This window comes from Camelus dromedarius, chromosome 10, assembly GCF_036321535.1.
Source record: "Camelus dromedarius isolate mCamDro1 chromosome 10, mCamDro1.pat, whole genome shotgun sequence".
NCBI classification, from domain to species: domain Eukaryota; kingdom Metazoa; phylum Chordata; class Mammalia; order Artiodactyla; family Camelidae; genus Camelus; species Camelus dromedarius.
The window spans coordinates 52901223-52925876 of NC_087445.1; the positions used below are offsets into that span (position 1 = coordinate 52901223).

Sequence of the window (24654 nt, forward strand, 5' to 3'; positions counted from 1 at the left end):
TAATGGGAATATGTTCAACTACTACACTATACAGTATTTTTATTCATCTATCAGTGGGCTGGAGTCATTGGGGCGGATTAAAGTTATCTAACTCAGCTCTATCAGTATGTAGATAATTTTAATAAGCACCTAGCCTTATTTAAAAGCTTGTATCTATGAGCAACTCATGGGTTAAGATGGGAAAAGGAAATGTAAAGCTATGCAAAGAATTTAACAAAAGACACATGAATGTCAGGAAAGTTGGGATTACAATCACTCTAACAGATAAATGTTTAATCATCCTTTTGTCATATCATTCAATAAATTAAAACTATGCAAAAATTGAAACAACTATTTTATTAAGATGTAAAATCAATTGGTTGTATTTTCAAAATACCAGTTGTATTTAGTAATAATGTATGGAAGTAAACACCAATCTTAGACGGAATATTAGAGATCATAAAACACAAGTAAGAGTGGCTCATCTTGTTTTTCCCCTTTAACTCCCAATGCTCTTGGCCTCTTTATGATGTCACCTCTTAACAACACTGATTTGAACTTACAGTGCTTAAGTCCTGGCAAATCGTAGGTGGGGGAAATGTCTGTACCAAGATTGTAAGTCCTCTAAGTCAAATTTTTAGTTTCAAAATAACTGAAATGCTCTAGTTAGCTTTACATTTATTCTCTTTAGTGTAAAGAGATGTTGGTTACATTATTATTATGCCACTGACAAACGAGAATACGTGTATAGCAGACACATATATTCTCATGCAACATCATAGATTGTTTTGATTCAACACTTAACTAGTTCATTCACTTGAGTTAAATATATACATTGTTATGGGTAATTCTTTTTCAGTGTGATTCTTACTTCATTTTTATCATATTGTATTTTGGAACATACAGAATAAAAGAATTCATGGTTGGCATTCAGGGCAATATCATTTCCTTACAGGCCATTTGGAAATTTATGGGAACTTTTTTTTTTTTTTTTTTTTTTTGGTCACAGTGAGTAAGGAGTACTACTGACTTTTAGACGGCATGAGTCAAAGATGCTAAACTTTTCTTTGGTAGTAAGTGGCACAGCACAACACAAAGAAAAACAACTAAATGCTAATTGTATACCCCTTGAGAAATATTAAGTATGCAGAAGTACTTTGCAATGAAAAGCAGATTATCCAGACATGGGAAGTTTGATAATAGGAGTGTTCTTATGCTTAATTTATCCTTTGTTAAAGTGAGGTAGGAAAATAAAACTTTTCAATTATGTCAACCTTTTTACTGTAAAGATGTGGAACAAAGGCAAAGGCATGTAACTCTGAAATATAAAGGAAAGTGTCACTGGGGGTTTTTTGGACATTACTGTTGAAGTAAAGATGAAACAAATCTTGAAAATAAAATAGGCTTTCCATAGGCACTGGTGTCTGCATCATCATAATACAATCATTATTGTAAAGGACAATCTATAGTGAATGGTTTGCATTTGTCACAATTATTTAGAGGCTGAGTGACTTGCTGACTATTCCACAACAATGCTATTTGTGCATACACCATGATAGAATTACATTCTACTGTAATTACTTTAAAATGTTTAAGCAAAATAAAGTATTGATGTCATTATTATTATCATGAAAATTGCATAGCTATCAAAGAACTTCACCACAATGGTTACAAATTTTATTTTTGGTTTTATGATTATTTCGTTATGTTGTTTTCTAATGTAGTCCCCAAACTCCTGTGCTAGTATAGAAGAAAAATGTCGCTGAATTCATAATCAAATGGCCTTATTGTTAGCCTCTGAACTCTTCTAACAATCATAGGAACTTAATAATAGACTTACATTTTTGTGCCATGACTACCAACTTTTGTGATTGATAAAGAAAATTCTCATCTTTGAGCTCAGTACCCCCCAATTATTCCTTTTTAATACCTTTATTCATCCAAACTCAACAGCACAATTCAAGAGTTTCATCTCTTCTTGCCTTTGCCTCCAACTCAGATTGTGTCAGTTAATTCAACCCTTCCATTTCTAATACAAAATAGGTCTAAGACATCTGAAGAAAGTGGAAGAGGTTTTCATAAAGATTTGGCATCAGATAGGGTATCTAAAAATTTTAGCTTTTAAAACTTACAGCACTAGCTTCCAGATCTCAAATCCACTGTGTACTTTATCCTTCTCTCATTTGCATTGCATTAATAAATTCTCTCTTTCTACTTTGGCATAGAGATTCATTTTGATACAGAATTGAATTTATTGACCTTGGCACTACTGACATTTTAGAGGGGAGGTGAATAACTCTTTATTGGGGTCAAGGACTGGGTGGAGGGGCAGGGGGCAAATGGAGGTCCTGTGCATTTTAAGATATTTAGCAGTATCTCTGATTCCCTACCCACTAGATGTCAATATCAGCATATGTATGTGCACATATTCATACACATACACACACACACACAAACCCACGCTCACAATTATGATACCAAAAATATCTCAGACATTGCAAAATGTCCCTTGGGGGAGGATTTTCAAAATACACCCTGGTTGAGAAACACTGCTCTAGAAAATGTTAGCAAAAGACAGGAAATCTCAGGATACCACACATACAGCCATTCCTCAGCAAGACAATGACCATGAAGCTTTTGACCTTTGCCTTTACACAGAGACCCCTCTAGCATATACAAGAATGATTCAGGCCCCATGTATGGATTACAAAACTGAATAAAGTGAGCATCTATGCTTTGTTTATAGTTTACAGAGGAAAAACAATCAATAATCTATTATTAAGTTTATTTTTAACAGTAAGAATTGTCTGGACTTATTTTATCCATTTGAAGAAGATATCTTCTTTCCTAGTTTTCAGAGTTTTTAATTTTGAATGAATGTTACTCTTTTTCAAAACTTCTTCTGCATATCTTGAGATGATCAGATGAATTTTCTTATATGTTATTTGGAGTGACTGCATTGGTTAATTCATATATGCTTAACCAACCTTACATTCCAGAAAGTAAAATTCAATGGTGATGAAGTATGAAGTATTAGCCCTTTAATATGTTGTTCAGCAAGAATAATTAATAAATTGTTAAGAAATTTTTGTCTGTGTTAATGCATGTCAGTCAATAATATTTATTTCTGGTAATGTCTTTGAGAGGTTTTGGTAACTGTTATTTATATTGGTCTCAAAAATGAGTTGAAATACCTTCTCCCTTCCTCTGGTGAAAATCTTGTGTAGACTTAATATTTTTCCTTAAATTTTTAATTTATCAATAAAACTGTCTAGGCCTGTGCTTTTCTTTCTGGGAAGGTTTTTGATAGTGAATTAATTTTATTTAATAATTATTCACATTTTTATTATTTCATCATGTGTCAATTTTGGTAAATAAACTGAGTTTTACAAGGAGCTCATCTGTTTCACTTAAGTTGCTGAATTCATTACAATAAAATTGTTAGAGATATTCCTCATTATCCTTTAAAATCTACATAGTTGGAAAACAGTCATCAGTCCTGATATCAGTAATTTGTATTTTCTCTCTCTTTTTTTCTTCATCAGTCTTCCTAGGTGTTAATTTTAATAACCTTTTCAAAAAAACCAATTTTTGGATTTTTATACTTGCTCTAATTTTGTTTCTCTTTCATTGATTTTGGCTTTAAGCTTTATTATTTTCTCCCTTTAACTTTGACTTTAGTTTGATATTGTCCTAATTATAAAGCAGAAATTTACAACATCGATTTTAAACTTTTTTCTAATATAAGGCATTAAAGCTATAAAGTTCCCTCTATGAAATGTCTGCAGTATTCTACAATTTTTAACATAAGATATTGTCTGGGTGCTTCTTTTTTTATAAGTGTACATTGTGATTTCTGTTTGAGCACTGGTTATTAAGAAAATGTTTATTTTTCAAATATCTGTGTATTTTCTCTATACTGTTGATCCTTGAATAACATGGGAGCTGGGGTGCCAACCCCTACACATCAAAAATCTATGTAGAACTTAACAGCCGTCCCTCCAAATCCATGGTACTGCATCCAGGGATTCAACCAACTATGGGTCTTGTGTTACTATAGTATGCATTCACTGAAAAAATTCCATGTGTAAGTGGACCCATGAAGTTCAGACCTGTGTTTATCAAGGGTCAACTCTTAATTTTGTTATTGACTTTTAATTCAACTGCTTGATGATCAAAGAATATGTCCTAGAGGCTGCACAAAAAATTAATGGGCCATGCCTATGTACCACTTTCAATAGCTCAAATTTAATAATGTTGTTTTATGAAATACTTTCTCTTTCAGAGCATTTAAAACAGAGAAGTTCATAATGATGACTGAAAATAAAAATTTCTTCAATAGTATATAAATATATCTTGACTAGATCCAAACCTAGAGATTTAGGTATAGAAAGGCAAGTAATTTTAATGCACATCCTCAGTTAAGAAATCACTAGACCAGATAACTTATTAGTCAACATATCCTAAATTTTATTCAATTAATTCATTCAAATTTTTGTAGAGTGGTAAAAATGTGCCAGGTTTTTTGCTGAGAACTAGAGCTTTAAGTACCAAGATACTTTTTTACTATACTATATTCTTAATATTTATGGAAAATGATATGAAAACAAATACAGGTATGTTCATGTATGACTGAAGCATTATGCTGTACACCAGAAGCTGATACAACATTGTAAACTGACGATAGTTCAATAAAAAACATATATATATACAATATTTATACAATATCAAAATAAATAAAACACTGTGACTGTGTGTTGTTGTGCGTACTTTGTGTAAGCTCAAATCTCACTCATTATCACGACTTTATTTCTGTAATATAATGGAATGATGTATAATAATATTTCTCTGAAAGATCTTAATATTTGCCTCTACTACAAATAAATAAAAATTAGATATAAAACTCCTTTTTGCAAGAAGAAACATATAGTACTAAAACAAATGGAAGCTTACAGATAGAAAATACTCTACAACATAGTTTTTTTCCTCATGTTTTCCTAGAAAAGGAAAAAGTCAAAATCCACTTCAATATTTGTGGTACACTGACAAACACACACACATATTCATAGACACACATGTATACCACTGAATGATTTGGATTTGGTTAAGTTCTGAGAGTATTTTGAGGATCTGATTTTACCTAAGCATAGTGTTTTTAAAATGATGTCTTGTAATTCATACAATGTCTTATATAGTTCAGTTTTAAGAGAAGTTGGAGTATGAGGTGGGGAAAAATTCAATTATGATTTCACATTTTAAAAACCTATAAATGTCTATATTTCAGATATGGCAAGTTGGTGAGGTTTTTGAAATGTTTTTATTCACCTTCCTTTAGTTCTGTTAAAGTTTGTGCTAAACACACATATTTGCTTATCTCTGTTTTTCTGGGATGAAGTAATCTTACATAATAATAGAGATCCAAGAATGTAAAATATTTCTCTAGTTGGTAGGAGCAAGTGGTTATGTACAATAATGATCATTAAGTAGAGTGATTTTGTATAATTAAAACTTTCCCCTCTTATTTTAATAGCCAAAAAATAAACTTTGGGACATATGATAATTACATTCCAGGTAAGAAAGAGCTCAAATTTTTAACATGTATGATTAATTTTAGGGATAAGTGATTAGTATCTCCAAAGTCATAAAACAATAGTTATCATGAAATATTATTAAAAATCAGCTTTTAATTTTCCTAGACACATTTCTCATGGGCTCAGGGAAAACCTTCCAAAGATATTTTGTTTTCAAATCCAAAGATTAAGCGAGTATGTTCCGCAACATAAAGGTGGACATACTTACATGTTAGAAATCATACAATCGGATCATCTTAGAGTTGAAAGGCAGTGTAAAAAAAATGGATAAATAACTTCTCACCTGTGTCAGAAATGTCTTCTACTACATTCCTGATAGTCTGTATTGGGCTTATAACTGGCAAAAAAAATTCATTACTTCATCAAGGCCCATCCATCTAATGTTGAAGGACTTCATACATCAGGTAATTCGTTTTCCTTCATATACTGAACTTAAATATGCCTTTCATTCTGCAAGTTTTTTCACTGACCCTGATTCTATCTTTAGAGAATCATAGGCCAATTTTATTTTCTCTTGTATACATACAGCATTTTTGTACATATTTAAATTCAGAAAGAAAAATGCCATGACATCATTTATATGATGAATCTAAAAAACAATAACAATAAGGACACAAATGAACTAATTATTATTTTGATTTCTTGAATATGTATAAGCACATTTGACTGTCCTTTATGGTAGGATTACAGCATTCTGTTGATTCTTATTTTGTAGTTGGCTTATTTCTTTGATAACTATGTAAGTTTAAAAGCTAAAGATCTAATCTGTTCTTAGAAGCAATAATTAGTACATATATGAAAACTAAAACAAAATGTGCAGTATACTGTATATATGTATTCACATGCAATATTATGTGTATGTGCAGTCGAACTGTAATAATTCTACATAATAATAAAACTGAAAAAGGCAAAAAATATTGAGTGAGGACAACTTTCTCACTGGTCTCACTGACTGGTAAACTAAAAGTTTTTAAAAATTTATATTATAGTTTCCAGGTGACTCTACCCTCTAAATCAAAATTCTGTAGATACTCTTTACTTATCAATCTTCTTCATTAAAGTATGCCACCTATGACAATGCAGTTTTTGAGTGTATAACATTTACTCCTGTGGCTTAGAAAATGATTACTAAGTAAGGGGATCTTAAACATTAGCATTTAGATTTAATTATGTATTTACTGAATATTTTAAAGAAGCATTGTGCTAAGCACTTTGGAAGCTATAGAAGTAGATACCATACTTTCTATTCTCAACAGAATTGTATTCTAACCAAGAATATTAAGCAAAAATCTAGGCTGGCAGAGATAGAAAGATTAAAAGGAAACAGTAAAACTGTTTCTTTCCATTTACATTACAGACTATGTTAGTTTTACAATGACTATATAATTAACTGTGAAACTAGTCAAGTTTTTTAAATTAATTTTTGTTTTTTCATATTAATAGTAAAATATTTCAAACATTACTAAATAAATGACACCATAATTGAATCATTTGTTCCTTTACATAAAATTACGTTACTGCCATTTTAGAGCTGATGAAATTATATTTACTCTTAAGTGTATGTTTAATGTTTTATCTTAGTCAGTGAATTAAGCAAAAAATCATGGAATCAGCAGCACTTTACCCTGCTATTTCCCAAGCCACCACGGCCAGGAACAAAAAGGAGATCAAAACCTTCCCAACTACGTGACAATACAGTTCCTGTGAGTATTGAAAAGATCACATACTTTTACCCATAAAAATCTTGTGAAATCATGTGTAGTTAGATATGTCACAGATCAGAATTGACCAATGGGATTTCCGTGATGATGAAAATATTTTATATCTTTGAATTTCAATTCCAGTGTGGCTACTGAACACTTGAAATGAGGCTACTGCAACTGAGGAATTAAATTTTATAATTCAATTCATATTGGACAGCACAGTTAAAGGTTATTCAAATTCTACTACATGGAAAAAGTAGATATATTTTACTTGCATTTCACTATATAAAAATTGTCCCTTTATCTCATATTAACTATTTGTTCAGCAAAGAATTATAGAAAATGTATATCCCAGAAGCACAGAAATCTAGAGATCCTAATGCTACAGTTAGTATAAATATTCAGAAAATATTCCCCAGCTGGAGAAACCCCTTCATTAAAATCATGGAGTTACATTATACACTGATGAAGTTTTATGCTTTTTCATTTCCTGTAATACAGAATCTAGGCTTCAGAATATTAGAAAACTAATATTTTCCAATCTTTCTGGAATCATCACAGAATATGAAAATGTTCCAAGAAAGGTTTTCACAAAATAACGTACCATCAACTCTTGTTTATTTTAGGAATGAATCTAATCAGTAGTGATCTAGATTTCTTCTGTCTTCTCATCCATTTTCTTCCTTCCTTCCTTCCTTTCTTCCTTTCCTTCATTTGTTCTTTTTTCCCTTTATTTTTCCATTGTTAACATTTTCCCCAACATTGCTATTTTTGCTATTAAGTTTTTATAAATATTTGATTAGGACTTGAAAACAATGTACTATTCTGCTCACACTAAAGTGCACTGAATGTTACAGCTTTCATTATTGCAGTTTCCCATCTGATACTCAAAGTATATCTTACCAAACAGGAGACGTTTCAGGCTTTTGCTTTTAACCACAGGTAGCACATACTAAATTCCAGAGACCTTGAAAGTGACAAGAGAGAGCAGGATATGCCTGAACATGAAACTATCAGATACTAGAGAATAATAGTTTCTGATTTAGCATAGAAATTGAGGGTGGGTAAGATAGTCCAAGAATTCTCAAGAGCACAGAGTCAAAAAACAAACAAACAAACAAAACACATTTTTGTGAAGAGAGGTTCTGATACATCATTAGTCAGTGGAGGTCTCTAAGAATTTTAACATAAAATCTTGAGGGAACTATGAACATAAAATCTTGAAGGAACTATGAAGATCCTCTAAATTGAACTTAGGCCTAAAATGAGGCATGACTATCCTTTATTGCAACAAAAAGGAGCAAAATTGAAAAAGCAGAACAAACTATGAAATCTACCATTTAGCCACTATTTATAAAAATCTAAAATCTTTTCATGGTTGAAGTTAACATTTATTTGGTATCTGGTAATGATGGCTGTGTACACTTACACGTTATTCACCATTATCTAACCAATATTTCAGAAATATGATGAAGAGAAATTAAAGGAAGGTCATAGACGACCATTATGGATGCACCGTTCTTTAATGAAAATTTCTGAGAGACCATCTGTTTATTTAGCTGCCAGAAGGCAGCCTCAACAGAAATCAATTCGTCGCCCTGGGGAGGATGCTAAAGCAACAGAGGTAGCGAAACCTTTATCTCCAACAATAATTAAGAAAAGTAAAGAAGACAAGAAGGAAAAATCTGATTCAGAAACAGAATCTGTATTTTCACTGGAGGCAAAAAAAGATCAGAAAGGTCCAAAGAAAGAACCAGGAGCTAAAGACAAGAAAGCAGATGCAAAGACAAAGAAAAAAGATCCAAAGAAGGGCAAGGAGTCAGCTACAGAATCTGAAGATGAAAAAGCAGGTGCAAAGAAAGATTCTAAAAAAGACAAGAAAGGTTCAAAGAAGGGTAAAGAGTCAGCTACAGAATCAGAAAGTGAAAAAGGAGAAGCAAAGAAAGATTCCAAGAAAGATAAGAAAGGTGCAAAGAAGGGCAAAGAGTCAGCTACAGAATCAGAAGGTGAAAAAGGAGATGCAAAGAAAGATTCCAAGAAAGGTAAGAAAGGTGCAAAGAAGGGCAAAGAGTCAGCTACAGAATCAGAAGGTGAAAAAGGAGATGCAAAGAAAGATAAGAAAGGTGCAAAGAAGGGCAAAGAGTCAGCTACAGAATCAGAAGGTGAAAAAGGAGATGCAAAGAAAGATTCCAAGAAAGATAAGAAAGGTGCAAAGAAGGGCAAAGAGTCAGCTTCGGAATCAGAAGGTGAAAAGAAAGATGGCAAAAAAGATAAGGAAGGGAAAAAGGATTCGAAGAAACCTGATGAGAAAGGTGATGAGTCAAAGGACAAGAAAGATTCAAAGAAGAAGGAGAATAAAAAAGATAAGAAAGATGAAAAGAAGCCCAGTGAGGCAGATAGTGGACCAAAGGGTGCTTCCAAGAAAGATGCCAAGAAAGATGCCAAGAAAGAAGCCAAGAAAGATGCCAAAAAAGACACTGAAACAGAATCTGCTGAATCAAAGAAGGATGCCAAGAAAGATGCCAAGAAGGATGCCAAGAAGGATGCCAAGAAGGATGCTAAGAAGGAAGCCAAGAAGGGCAAGTAGGCCTCGGATAATAATTCAAAAGCATATTTGAAAAACAATTTTAGTACTCTGAAACTGGATCTATGAGTGAAAAGGGGGATTCAAAAAATTAATGAAATTTTTTAAACGGGGGAAAGAAGAATACAAAGGTGGACTCAGAAAAGCTTCATTAAAAATATAAGAAAGATGTTAAAAATTAAGAGATAACTCATTAAAGGACTTGAAGGATACTTATACTAAATTTGGGGATATGAAGAATTCAATGAAATATCCCTAGAAAGATTCAAAAAGAATATTCAAATAAGGATGTAGAAGTTAATGATGGTGAATCTGTGGCTACAAAGAAGGAAAAAAAATCAACAAAGGCATCAAAAAACTCCAAGGATGCAGATGCTGAATCCATATTAAACAATCTGAAGTCACACTCATAGTTTTAAATAAAGAACTAGAGAAGTCACGAGAAGTCAAACAAATTTCATAGAGTCTACTTTCAAATAACTATAAATATAAATTAAAGGTAGCACTTCTCAAAAAAAAAGAAGGAAAAAGAAAACATTACTACTTTTTTGTGAGCCTGTACCATCATCTCTGAAGTATAAACAGCCACAGCCAGGGTGATGAATATAGAATGTTCTGCTTCCAAGCCAAGATAAATATACTTGGTAAGTTGGTTTTATTTTCTTTTAAGTCGGATAAGATTAAAAAATAATTGAACAAATTTAAAGGTTTGAATTGAAATTTACCATTTTTATAAAATCTCTGTAATCTGCTGATTAGGTTTTTACTAGACTTCTATCAAGTTTGGACTTTTTCATTATAATAAATATTTAAGAAGCTGGTGGGAATAACACATGAATGAAGATTGTTAAAGTGTCAATGAAAAGGTTAAGGGAAGTAGAATTATTTATGGTGAGGGAGAAAAGACTGGCTTATGATATACAATGTAAATAATCACTTATCAAGAGTTTTTTGTTTGTTTTAACATAAAATAGTGGCTAACTTCTCTCCATTTAAGGAAGGATGAAAATCAAAATTGTCCAATTTATAAATGTGAGTAAATTTAAATGAGACATATTAAAGTGATTCCTGATTATGTACGTATAGAAAACCAAATTAACCAGAATTTAACAGAGTCTAGCAGAGTAAAATTATCTCCATATTATTTAGATGTGAAAACAATTAAATTTATACCTTTAAAACTATATTAAAGTCTCTTGTGACCCATGAATCCTATTAATGTAACAAAAAATAAAAAGCAATATAAAACAAAATGCAAAATCTTAGACTTACCAATTAGTGCCAATTAAATCTTTTCTGATTTAAAACATTCTCTCAGATAAACTCAGCATTGTGGCAGAACTTGCTAAATGACTTTCTTCCCTCTTTATCCTTCCCAGTATAAACTCTGGATCCAAAATAAAACTTTATTTTGATATTATAGGAAGGATCTCCTATACCATATGCTCTAAAGAGCCAGCTATTAAAAGTGAAGTATAATTGTTTTGCCTGCTTTTTATTTTTTATTTTCATTTAAAAAAAATTTTTTTTATTGAAGTGTAGCTGATTTACAGTGTTAGTTTCAGGTGTACAGCAAAGCAATTCAGTTATACATACAAATATACATATATATTTTTTCATATTCTTCTTTATTTTATTCTATTGCAAGAAATTGAATATAGCTGACTGTGCTATACAGTAGGTCCTTATTGTTTGTTTATTTTATATATAGTAATGATTATCTGTTAATTCCAAACTCCTGATGTATCCCTCCTCAACCCTTTTCCATTTGGTAAACATAGTTTGTTTTCTATGTCCATGAGTCTATTTTTGGTTTGCAAATAAGATTTGTATCATTTTTTTAAGATTCCACATATAAGTAATATATCATATTTGTCTTTCTCTATCTGACTTATTTCACTTAGTATGATAATCTCTAGGTCCAACCATGCTGCTGCAAATGGCATTGTTTCATTTTTTATGGATAAGTAGTATTCCACTGTATATATACATGGCACATCTTCTTTATCCAGTCATTTGTTGATGAACATTCAGTTTTTTCCCATGTCTTGGCTATTGTAAATAGTGCTGCTATGAACATTGGGGTGTAGGTGTCATTTTGAAGTAGGGTTCCCTCTGGATATATACCCAGAAGTGGGATTTCTAGGTCATATGGTAAGTCTATTTTCAGTGTTTTGAGGATCTTCATACTGTTTTCCACAATGGCTGTACCAAAATGTATTCCCACAAACAGTACAGGAGGGTTCCCTCTTCTCCACACTCTCTCCAGCATTTGTCATTTGTGGATTTTTGAATGATGGCCATTCTGACTGGCATGAGGTGATACCTCATTGTAGTTTTGATTTGCATTTCTCTGATAATTAGTGATATTGAGCATGTTTTCATGTGCCTATTGGTCATTCGTATGTCTTCCTTGGAGAATTGCTTGTTTAGGTCTTCTGCCCATTTTTGGATTGGGTTGTTTGTTTTTTTCTTATTAAGTCATATGAGCTGTTTATATATTCCGGAAATCAAGTCTTTGTCAGTTTCCTCTTTTACAAATATTTTCTTCCATTCCATAGGTTGTCGTTTTGTTTTGCTACAACTTCTTTATCCAATCATCTGTTGATGGACATTTAGGTTAGGTTGCTTGCGTATCTTGGCTATTGTAAAGTTTTCTCTGGATATATGCCCAGAGAGGGATTGCTGGATAATACAGCAACTCTATTTTTAGTTTTTTAAGGACCTTCCATACTGTTCTCCATAATGGCCGCACCAATTTATATTCCCATTAACAATGCAGGAGAGTTCATTTTTCTCCACACCCTTTCTGAGATTTATTACTTGTAGACCTTTTAATGCCTTAACTTTCAATTTAATTTTAAAATTTAAAGTCAGAGATTTTCAGATTGGATAAAAACAAAACTTTCTTCTTAATTTTAATAAACAACTAAACTAAATTTAATTTTATTTAAAGTATGAGATTAAAATATATAAAAATATATGCCCATCAAAATTTAAATGATGGAATAGCTATATAAATATTAAACAAAATAGAGTCAAGGAAAAAGTTGTATTAGTTATAAAGACAATCATAGTAATATCTTTAAAATTCCATTTTTTCAGGAAGTAAAAAGTTATAAACAAATGTGCATCTGATAACAGCTTCTGTTTATATAAATTAGAATAAACTATCAATAAATGACAAAATGTCTTGCCTAAATTAAATGTTACCCTTTGGAAGATCATATATTTCTTTCTACTTATTGATAACAAAGAAGAAAAAAGTAGGAACAAAAGCAAGATCTTTAACAACAGAGTTAACAAGTGTGTAATAACTGGACATGTACTGAAATTACTTTCAACAATTAGAGTGTGCTTTGAAGCTTAGATAAATTGAATGGTTACCAGGTCACATAGTTTGAAAAATACAATCCATTTTTAGAGGAAAAGATGACCTTAATTTAATTACAGATTTATGAGTAATATTTCAGGATATATGTATAATATATATAACATAAATATGAGTGTGTATGTGTATGTATACATGTATATGTGTATATGTGTGTGTATGTGTGTGTGTGTCATCAAATATCTTAACCCTTTCTTTAGTATTTTTGTGAATTTTTGCACATACCTATAAAATATTTCCCACTCATGGGTATCTATGATAAAGCCCTTAATTTAAAAACAAAGTATGTTTAATGGTTTGGAAATGTAAATTTTTCTTCCACTGACACTGGCTATGAGCTTATCCTCAGTGATAAAAATCAACCACATTTCTACATTGATCTATCATTTAGAAAATGTTTTAAGAAAAGAAGTCACTAAACAGCATAGAAATAATTGAGAACATAAGCATGGGAAAACAAAGAAGGAAAGATACACAGATAAATAAATGTATAAAGGTCCTACTGAAAGTACAGCAGAACCTTGGCAATGAAGACTTTTTGAGGTTTTATTATTTAAGGTTTATGGCATGTAATAAATTTTAATTCTGCTGAATTTTAGTAATGTTTAATGTAGGGATGGTATATGAAAGACTATCACTTAGTTCATATGTGATACTTGTTTGCCGCGCATTCAAATCTGATCAAAACGTCCCTCTATCCAATCTTTGTAGACTATGCATTTACTTTTGTAAGGAGTTAAAATATCTTTAAGTGATCATTAGTTCAGTTTTGTAGATTTAGGAACACTTCTTATTACTGGCAGTACAAAAATAAATTTAAAATAGTGAGCTTCTTATATGTGGAACCTGAAGAAAAAGACAAAAATGAACTTATTTACATCACCGGCTGTAAGGGATAAATTGGGAGCTTGAGATTTGCAGATACTACTTACCATGTATAAAATAGATAAACAACAAGATTATACTGTATAGCACAGGTAACTATATTCAATATCTTGAAGTAATTTACAATGCAAAAGAATATGAGAAGGAATATATGTATATATATATATGACTGAAACATTATGCTTTACACCAGAAATTGACACATTGTAATCTGAATATACTTTAATAAAAAAAAAGTGAACTTATTTACATGAAAAATTTTACATATATTTCATTATGATTATAATTAATTTATGAAACTATTTATAGTAGGATATATTCACACCGTTTTCCCTATAATTATCCTCTGTATATTCTAGAGAAATTAGAAGTAGTAGGGATATTACTGAATCTGGGTTTTATTACCAGGCTATTGTCAGAATTTATCTTCCACTAATGAAAAAAGACTGAGTCATACTTTTTGCCATTTTGAATTGTATATAATCATATTTCCTAAAAGAAAATATATGCATGAATTCCCTTTTATCTACCCAAATACTAATTAAATTTTATTTGTGCTTTCTGGCAGGACTTAGGTCATGCAGAGAAAAACAGAAATTACTTAAACTTGAATTGTTAGTCCTTAGTTTAATATCTCTATATTTCATATTATTATACTATGCAGTAAGTATTAAATTGCAAAAATACTACAGTTGATAAAATAACAAAATATTTCTTCTACATATATTCAATGTTGAACTTAATGTGAGTCATTAAGAAGTCTATCATTATATATGAAAAAGTCATTTCACATTTTGAAACTGTGATATGATATATGATATATGATAATATAGCTGGTTGAAAAGCCCATTTATTTGCTCTATTAACTGAACAGTATTAAAAATTTAAGGAATCTGTGGTCTAAATCCTATATCAGAAACTTCAATAATAATAAATAAAAATTTTCAAATTAAAAAATACTATTATATATATTTAAAATAATATCGCTACTTGGTATCTACTTATTCAATTATATTTCCATGCAATATTGAGTATTGTTAATATAAAAAGCAGGCAGCAACCACTGAAAAGAGAAAGAAAAGTTAGAAGTCATCTACTAAGTGAAAAATTAGATATCATATCACTGTATAATCAAGAAAATACTTTTAAAACTAATGGAAAATCCAAAGTTTTTCAATATTGTAATCATATTTCAAGTCACAACAAAAATGCTTAATCTACAACATTTAAAATTGAATAACAGCAGCAAAATCAACTAATATTTATTGATCACTATTTGCTAAACACATTTTTGTATTGTCACCAATCTTTAGAACAATTCTAGCTGTTATCTTTGTTTAACTGAATCTTAGGTTAAGTAACATGATTTGCACAGCTAGTGGTAAAACCAGGACTTGAGTCTGAACATGAATCCTCATATGACACTACTATTTAGACCATGGTTTCGTATCTTAATTGTTCTGGTGTTTGGGGGAATTATTCTTCAACTCCTCAGCCTCCCTTTTGTCATAGTCTCATTTCATTATCTGCAAACATGTAGAGTTACATTAAAATTACATAACATTACATTATATATGTAAAGCTCTTAATACAGAGTTTCGTAAGAAAGGCAATTGCTCAATGTGTAATTGCTTGCCTCCATCAGTCTCAAAGGAATATCTCCTGCCACTCTTCTCATTCCCCACAGCCTTCGGTATGTCTCCTCAGTAAGTATTGCACTCTGCTTAGTACTTTTCATGAATTGTATTTGCAGGAATATGATGGGAATTGAAAATAAAAATTTTACTCAACTATTATGACGTCATGAAAGAGGGACAGGAAGGAGAATATAAAGCAAGGAACTCAAAGCAGGATGGAAGAATTCCATCTCACACCCAAATAGCATTAATTCCAAAAAGCATTGGAAAAAAATGGCTTAGGCTTGATAAACAGGTTATGATTCTTTTACTTATCTACCCATGATATTATTAAGGAATCAGTTTAGCTAACAGGATATTTTCCAGAATACCTCATATGTTTACCCGTTTTTATATATGTCATCAAGAAGCACTTGTGATTCCTTTAAAAAAATTTTTTTCAATACAGAATACTGATAACTGACAAATTGTTTTTATATATTTTACTTTGACATTGTTACTTTTTTAAACAGTCACACTAATATCCATAAAAGGAGAGTTCAATGAATGAGGTTAGACGTCAAATGGTATATACTTATAAATCCACATAAAACCCTGTTCATACATTATTAAAACACCCTAGTCTAAATTAGAGGGGCTTTAGTTTAGTTAACTGGTAATTAGGAGAGTGGGGTTTAAGTCTAAGGTTTGTCTAGACAGGTAATTTAACCATAACTGGGTTTCAATTTTCTCAGTAGCATGAAGGCATTGAAATAAATTTTAATACCCCAACAAGTTCAATTGTATAGTTTAAACATTAATTAGTAAATTGAAAACAAATATTTTTAGTAAATGGCAAATTATATAGACCAAAGTTAATCCTATACTTTGTGAAGTATTTTAACCCATAGTAATATGCATATTTTAAAATGCCATGGATATAAAATTATGACAGATAAGTGATTTCTTATCATCTTTCATAATTCCCATGTCAACCACTGGGAATAGTAAAAAAACATGTAGTAAACACCGTATTTCTGACAAAGAAACATTTTCAAATACCAAATACTCTGCTGCTCTTCTGATATTTTAGAAGACTGATACCCAAGATTTTATCTTTGATAAACTGTAAATGCCAGCATGTTGTTCATCACTATCTTTATGTACTATCTGAATCCAGTTACATGCATTCAAAAAACAAATAATGAAATTTAGCTCATTTTAAAGCAGAACATAAGGAAATCATTACCAGTTAAAATTAAATTACAACGACCCTAAGATTGCCCCATTTTAGTCATAAATAGGGAAATATATTTTATTCATAAAATTATTACGAATTTTAACATTCTCTAATCAGATGGTTTTACTCTTCATCAAATAAATGTTTTTTAATGCATTAAGTGATTGTCTTCCCATTATGAAGGTTGTGCATTTGAAGACAACAGAAAGAACTTTAGAAGTCAAATTTTATGTTATAAAAAAAAAAAAAATAAACTAAATTTCCTGTAGTAAATCCAATCATTTACAATGAGAAATAGTAATAATGTAAGACATTTAAATGATAGTCTTAAAATCTCAATCTAGAAAACTATATGCTTGATTTGAATAAAAAACTGTAGATTTTAATATTATGCTTCTAAAAATGTATAACAGTAAAATAAAATAAAATTTAAGATAGGCAGATTTAGAGTACAATGGGAGCCATAATACACAGAAAATCTATTAAATAATTACAACACTGTAAGAAGATACAAAACTAGTATATCACTCTCTCTCTCTCTCCAATCCCCATTGTATTTTTTCTATATTTTATAACAATAGTTACGGGTTGGCAAAGACAGGATGATAACTTCGTATAGTTTGCTTTATCTAGCAAAATTAGGACCTTGAATTTCCAGAAAACAAGAGAAACACATCTGAAACCTAGTAGCACATTCTGTTTTTCCCTGCAATCAACAAGTGTAGTTTGATGTAAATAAATATTCCAAAACTAATAAAATAAAACCCAGATACATTATATCTATATGCTAATATAAATGTTATATCTCACACTAAATAAATAAGCAGCTTATAGAACATATATTCAAGTTAGTTTATGTCAAAAAAAATAATAATTATTGGAAAGATTTAGAGTGATCTCTCAGAACCCAAGGAAAGAAATGTAGCAGGAATCTATGAGTCTCTGAATCAAGAAATATAATGTTGGTTACTGAGGGTATGCTTCACTCTAGAGCTATACAGGCTTTCATTTCCACTTGTCTCTGAGCTTATCCTTTTTTTCACTTTTTTCTTTGGAGTAGACGAGTTTGGTCTGTTTCTGAGAGTATACTGAAATGACACAACTTTTCTAATTTCGAATAATTTCCCTGTACAAGTAACCAACATAGACTATCTTGAGTCTCTCAACCTCAGTACTAAGTTCCTGGGAGACAGAATTTGGTTCTACAGGGTTAATAAATCATAATGGAGTGTGTGTGTGTGTGTGTGTGTGTGTGTGTGTGTGTGTGTGTGTGTGTGTATGTGTATGCAGGGTATGGTGCTGCACCGTGCTTTCAGCCGTCAATAATAAAATAGTCTGTTGAGACATTTATAAAGATGTAGTATAGGAAAGGAGAGGAAATTAACAGAACAAGTATATTGTTAATTTCAATATACTACCTTAGACCTGAAATTATATCATTACTCACTTATATCATTCCCTAACTTAAAGTTTTACAATTTTACAATTCTAACATTAAGGTTATCTGTAATTTAATTTGGTGGAAGAAATTAGGTAAAAATTTTAAATTCTACAATGGCTAAAATCAAGGGATAATCTGATAAGAACAGAGAAATAACACTAGCAACAATAAAACAAAAGACAGTGACAATAGCAATTATTTATTTACTTCTTAGAATCAACCACTATTCAAAATATTTTATACAAATACTTGATCTTCATAATTATCCATCAACTAAATCATAATAATAATTATTATTACTCAATTTTGTGGATGATGATACTGAATTTTATCTGAAGATTATTTTGCTAGATTTAAAGAGAGTTAACTTTGAAAATCTGTCATACTCAAAGCCTGTATTTTCTACCATTATTTACAACACAAATGTTAACTATGTCATTTACTAAATAAACAATTCAGTCAAACAGATATTTTCAATCCTTACTCACTGAATTTGGGAGGACTTTGTTTTTGACTACATATAAAACAAAAAGAATAACTAGAAAAGGACGGTTAGAAGAGTAACATACTCCAGTCAGAACTTAAATTGGTATTTATTATCTGACCAAAAATCAAACATATCTGCAAAACTCATTGTAAAAATCTTATGTTTTATGTGATATTCTTTTATGAAGAACATTAGCTAAAGCTATGCATTGAGATTACAGGCTAGAGACAATAAACTGTATCTGTTGGAGGGATATGGAAGTGACACAAAAGTAGAAAGTATTTACAAGTCTTCAAAAATTTCCAAAGCCATTTAAAGCCATCATAAGATAATTTAACCTCCTGGAGTTATTGAACAGATCTATGCAACAATAATTAGGAAAACAAAGTGTAAGCCTGAAAAACAGCAGTGTTGGTATTCACTTGTTATATCATGCCGTGTAAAATACAATGACAAATCTTTGGGGAATTACAGCCTTGGATAGTGGAACCTTGTTAATATTGCCTCTAAGACTGTCAAAAATAGGTCGGCTCTTAGTGAACCAGAAAACAATACACATCAGTGATGTGTTTGTCACAGAGTATCACATAAGATGAAAGGATAGCAATAAGACGATCTGCTAATGATCAAGAATGTTATCTAACCCCTCCTACATTAGGGCTTCCTTGGTATACACGCACTGAAGGATTGAGAGTTAACGTCAAAACTATCCATACACACACATTCACACCCCTATGTGCAACTAAAAACTGGGTTTTTCATTTTTGCATTATAAGGGGAACGTGCATTTCTGCTTTTATAAAGTTTCAAGTTGCTTGGGTTATTTTTCTTTAGTTTTAAGGTTCTAGTAACTTTGATAATGTAGGTATTCCAAGTACTACAAGATGTGAAATAGTTGTATTCTTTTTCTCAAAAAATTTTTTACGTCTGACACTGTCACAAAAGTTTGATGAAAAGTCACGTATTATTGAACTTTGATACCTCAGGTTAAGGGAATTTAAGTTATTTCTGTAGAAAAGGTGACTGTCATTCTGTAATGGTACTTGAAACTTGATGAAACCACGTAAGTGACAAAAAATAGGGTCCATGCAATGCTAACTGATTTTGAAAAGTATGGTAATAAAGGATGGCTAAGAGAATAAAGCATTATGAACACTGGTCTAAGTAGGGATTAGTTTCACAAGAGGTGGCAAAAACCCAAAACCATTACTCTGTGGATTTACACAGTAAAGTTTTCTACAGTTATTTCATGAAGTATACAAAAACGTTTGCCTCCAGGAAAGGAGGTATTAACCTAAAGTTTATAAACGCTCAAAACATACATGAAAGTTTTGGTGGCTATGAATTTTTTTTTTTACCCATAATCGGCCTCTTTGAGAAGTGATAGCTCAAGGAAAATATGAAAGCATTTCTGAAAAAGAGGTTATTCAATTGATCTTTGGGGCAATATGTTATCTTAGAATTTGTGTGTGTGCAAGTCAGTTATCACATTTCTATTACACTTTCTGCTATTTACTACTTCTAAGGACATTATATTGTAGTATAGGATATTTTTCTTGGTTTAAATTCTTTTGCTATTTCTGTCAGTTCCCTATTAATTTCATATGGCTGTCTTAGCTTCTCATTAATCATTGCTTATAAAATGTGACCAAGGAAAAAAAGGTGCATGCTAATTGCTTCAGTTGACTTAGCAGGAAAAGAAAATTCCTCTTGAAGAGAAATTATCTCTGTCTTAGGTAAAGTACCTTAAAAGGGAATAATGAGATAACAGAGCATGAAAGATGAGGCGTTCTAAAATAACCCCATTAGAAGATGTTAACATTAGAAAAAGTAAATTTCTCTACATAAGAGGTAAACAGCAAAAATTTCTTTTTTTGAGGTAGAGGGAGGGAAACTGGCAGTTGATGCTAAAGAAAGTTATTATGAGTGGCAAGGGTAAGATAGAAAGAAGGGCATGATAAAACCTGGAAAAATTACCCTTTATGTGTAATGGACATCTAATTTTAAGACAGTTATGTTTAGTATGTAAGTTTTTTTCTTGCCACATTTATTGTTATCAGCATTGCTAATCATTTGCACCAGTATTCTTGTTTTAATGTTATATATGGAGAATACATGAATAATTAATTGGAACATAGTAAAGAAGACAGAGAAGGAAATTTTAAAATGGAATTTAAGTTGGACAGCAGTTGTACAACAAGTTTAAAAATAGACTATTAATATATACCCTATTAATACTGAATCCTCCTAAAATTCAAACTAATATTAGAGTTAGAAAATTTCAAAGTTCATTTGAATACAGTTAAAGTATTCTTATTTAGACATAAAACATATCTAAAGATTGCTGAAGGTTTGGAATCATCTGAAATATATTTATTTCATAAAGGCTCTTTAATTTTCAAAGAACGAGATTTTACTTGTTGCCTCTAATTTAATAAATACATTCATCTGAAAAAAAAAAAAAGGCCATCAACTGTATGTTCTGCTTCTCTCTTCAGAAACTTCTCTTTTATGGTATTTCCCTCTATTTATACATATTTGAATGTAAGTAAGCATATTCAAAACATATTAAAAAAAACCTGGCATAACTGTGTATCAGTTGGATACCCTTTGACTTTTTCTAGATGTAGTTAATAAATCTTTCTTAGAATTTATGCAGGATGGGTGTATTTGTTTTCTAGTACTTCCATCATAAAGTACCACAGAATGGGTAGCCTAGACATCATGAATTTTCTCACAGTGCTGGAAGCTAGAAGTCTAAGAACAAGGTGTCTGCAGAGTCAATTTTTCTATGCCACCTCTCTTTGCCTTGTATATGTCCTTCTCCCTCTTTCTTCACATGATCTTTCTTCTGTGTGTCTGTTCCTCTTCTTCTAGAAACATCAGTCATGTGCGATTGGGGCCACCTTAATGATATCATTTAACCATAATCACCTATTTAATGTCCCCTATCTCCAAATAACATTCTGAGGTACTGGGGATTAGGATGTCAACATATGAATTTTGGGAGACACAATTTGGTCCATGAAAGGGGATATATGAGACTAGTTTATCGTATAGTTTTAATCATTCAGAGTCCTAAGCTGGCAGGATTAGAACTCACAGCTTCAGTGGGGGAATTTGTACTTATTTTTTTGGCAGAAATTGTAGCATCTGGAGAAAAACTTCAGCATCTTACTTGGCTCTGGTCTGATTATATTTCAGGACTACTGTGAAGATGTAATGAAAATTCTACCACACTGGAGAGTGCAATGCCCCATTCAGTTGATCTTCCTGTCACAGAAGTTGCTTGCCAGCTCTAATTTTGAATGATCACATTAAACACAATGGTGAAAATATCAATTAAAAAAAATCTACTCTCCATACTATGTGTGTCTATTTCCCTGAGTGTGCTGACCTAACTCACACAGCTGTCTGTGGCTTCTCCTTGTCAAATTATTAAATCAGTCAGTTAAAATCTATTTTTTTTTCCTACTGATTTTCTTTGACTTTGCCTTCAGTCTCTGCTCCTCAATATCGGGATATAGAGGGATCCTTCTCTCCTTTACCATACAATTCCTTTGTCAGGAATTTCAGAATGTCCTCAAAGTTTGCAGTTATGTGTTTGACTTTATTTCCTAATTTCAAGACTGACATTTTTCATCTTACATTTTCCTACTTTTGTAATTTGGGTTGGTTTTTGTATAGGTTTGAAAATTTACACTTACGTTAGGCTATTATTCTCCAAAATTCCACCTTCATAAGGCTTATTTCTCCCTGGATGCTCTAAAGATCCCCCTTAAAAATACTAGTATTCAGCTTCCTAATTTATAGATTCCCCCCTCTAACACATATTTCTCTGACAAATGAACTTTGTGACATGAAGCCCTTCGGAGTTAACTCAAAATCATTATCAGTATAGTGTAAAAACCCTGACAGTTTTGTTTTTTATTTTCATCTTTTTTTAATGAAAGTACCTAACTTAAGCTTTGATAGCCAAGACATGACTTCAAGAGGCATCCACTCCAAAGAGGGCTATCTAGAATAAACACATCACCAACTGGTCTAGATAGAGACAGGCCACTTCCTTACACTGAAGCTCCTTTGTTTTTGAAATCTTGATTGATTTCCATAACTGACCATTTGAGCCACTTGTTTTTTCTTTTCTCATACTTTAAATTCCCACTTTTGTTTTAAATTTAGCAAAAAAAGAATGGGTCCACAAAACCCTAGGCTTCTACCTTCAAGCCCAATAAAAGCAGAACCCAGGTCAGTGCACTCTCTAGCTTACTCTCACTCTGGTTCTCCCCGACTCTCCCTACCCTCACCGGCTACCTTGCTGTGTGGCTCCAGCTGTGCTATATAAATTGTATCCTGCAAGTAAACCTTTATTTTTTCAAAGTTTCCTGATGGTATTGATGAAGGGTGTCCTGCAATCATAATAAGAACCACATGGACTGATTCAGCCACAATGTTATTAATAGGTTAAGATAGGCACAAAATTAAAAAAAAAAATCTTGTCAATAAAACTAAAATCCATACCAGCCAATCAATATCAGTCAATATAATTTCCCTTTAGTGGATCATGTTTGAGTTTCAAATATTTTTTCAGCTTAACGTAAAATCACAATCTGGTCCTAACTTATTTTTCAGTCTCATTCCCATTATTATTCCACCTTTCTTCTTTAACTCAACAGTATATTTCAATGCTTCTTTATTTCCAAAATATATTTCATACTTCCATTCTTTGGTGTTTTTACCATACTGTTTACTTGACCAAAAATATCATTCTCTTTCATTGTTCCTGTCAAACTTTTATATCCCCCAAAGTCCCTTTTTAGGCAGTTAGCTTCACAGCAAGTTTCCAGTCCATCTTCTATAATATGAACCTAAGGCCCCAAGTGGGCATATATTAGAGAAATATTGAGCTCTCCTTACTTTCATAAGTAGAAATCAGGGTAAGTACAGACAGTCACATAATTTGTCCAAAGGAATAGGGTTTAAACTCCATCACTTGCTCTCATCAGAGCTGGCTTCACTGACCAGTCAAATTGCATTGAGCCTCACACTCAAAAGTGTCCTGAACTTGGGGTTTAATCTTCTGCAGCCCTCATTTTGAAATTCTTACCTTTGAATTTGTGTTTTGTTGACAAGTCCTATCAAACAATGCAGGGAATGGATAAGGTCAGATTAAAGGGAAGGCCCTGAAGCATTTGGGGCTGGGCAAAGTGGTGGCCATCCCTGACTCAGCTAGGCAGCTCTATATATGGTTCCTTCGAGGGGAACTTGATAAGGAAGGGCCTCTCACAAACTCCCCATCCAGATACTGAGTACACCCCAGCATGGGAGTCATAATCCCTGAGGAGCCTGCTTAGTAGGGTGGTGGGCTCTGGGGAAAGGAAATTGATTTCTTGCCCCCAGCCAGGGCTCTGAATTTTCATTTGCACTGGTCCCTTCAAGTTATGTAGCATATTGTGCCTCTAATGAATTCCTCAGAAAAGAACCACTCCATACCAATTATTCTAAGGTAACTGGAGCTCCTTTTCTCCCCACCTACTTACATATTTCAACATTTAAAATTAAACAAGAGCAACACAGAGGGGTACAAGGCACTCCACAGCCACTGATTACATTTGTTTCTCTTGAATGATTTCAATACAAATTGTTATTGTGTTAATTTGAATTAACATAGTTTTGAAGGTAAGATTTGCACTTATTTGAATAATTAGAAAGCACAAAGAGGTATAATTGGAGAAGA

The 24654-nt window shown here is 31.7% G+C and overlaps 1 protein-coding gene across 1 annotated transcript; it reads left to right on the forward strand.

The window, feature by feature from the left end:
* The first annotated feature begins 530 nt into the window (after positions 1-530).
* On the forward strand, positions 531-9965 carry CYLC2 (cylicin 2). The gene is made up of 6 exons (XM_031449565.2): positions 531-594; positions 5510-5550; positions 7152-7273; positions 8736-8900; positions 9060-9315; positions 9388-9965. Exons 1-6 carry the CDS (start codon positions 578-580, stop codon positions 9858-9860), a joined length of 1074 nt encoding a protein of 357 aa, XP_031305425.1. The 5' UTR covers positions 531-577; the 3' UTR covers positions 9861-9965.
* Positions 9966-24654: the final 14689 nt, after the last annotated feature.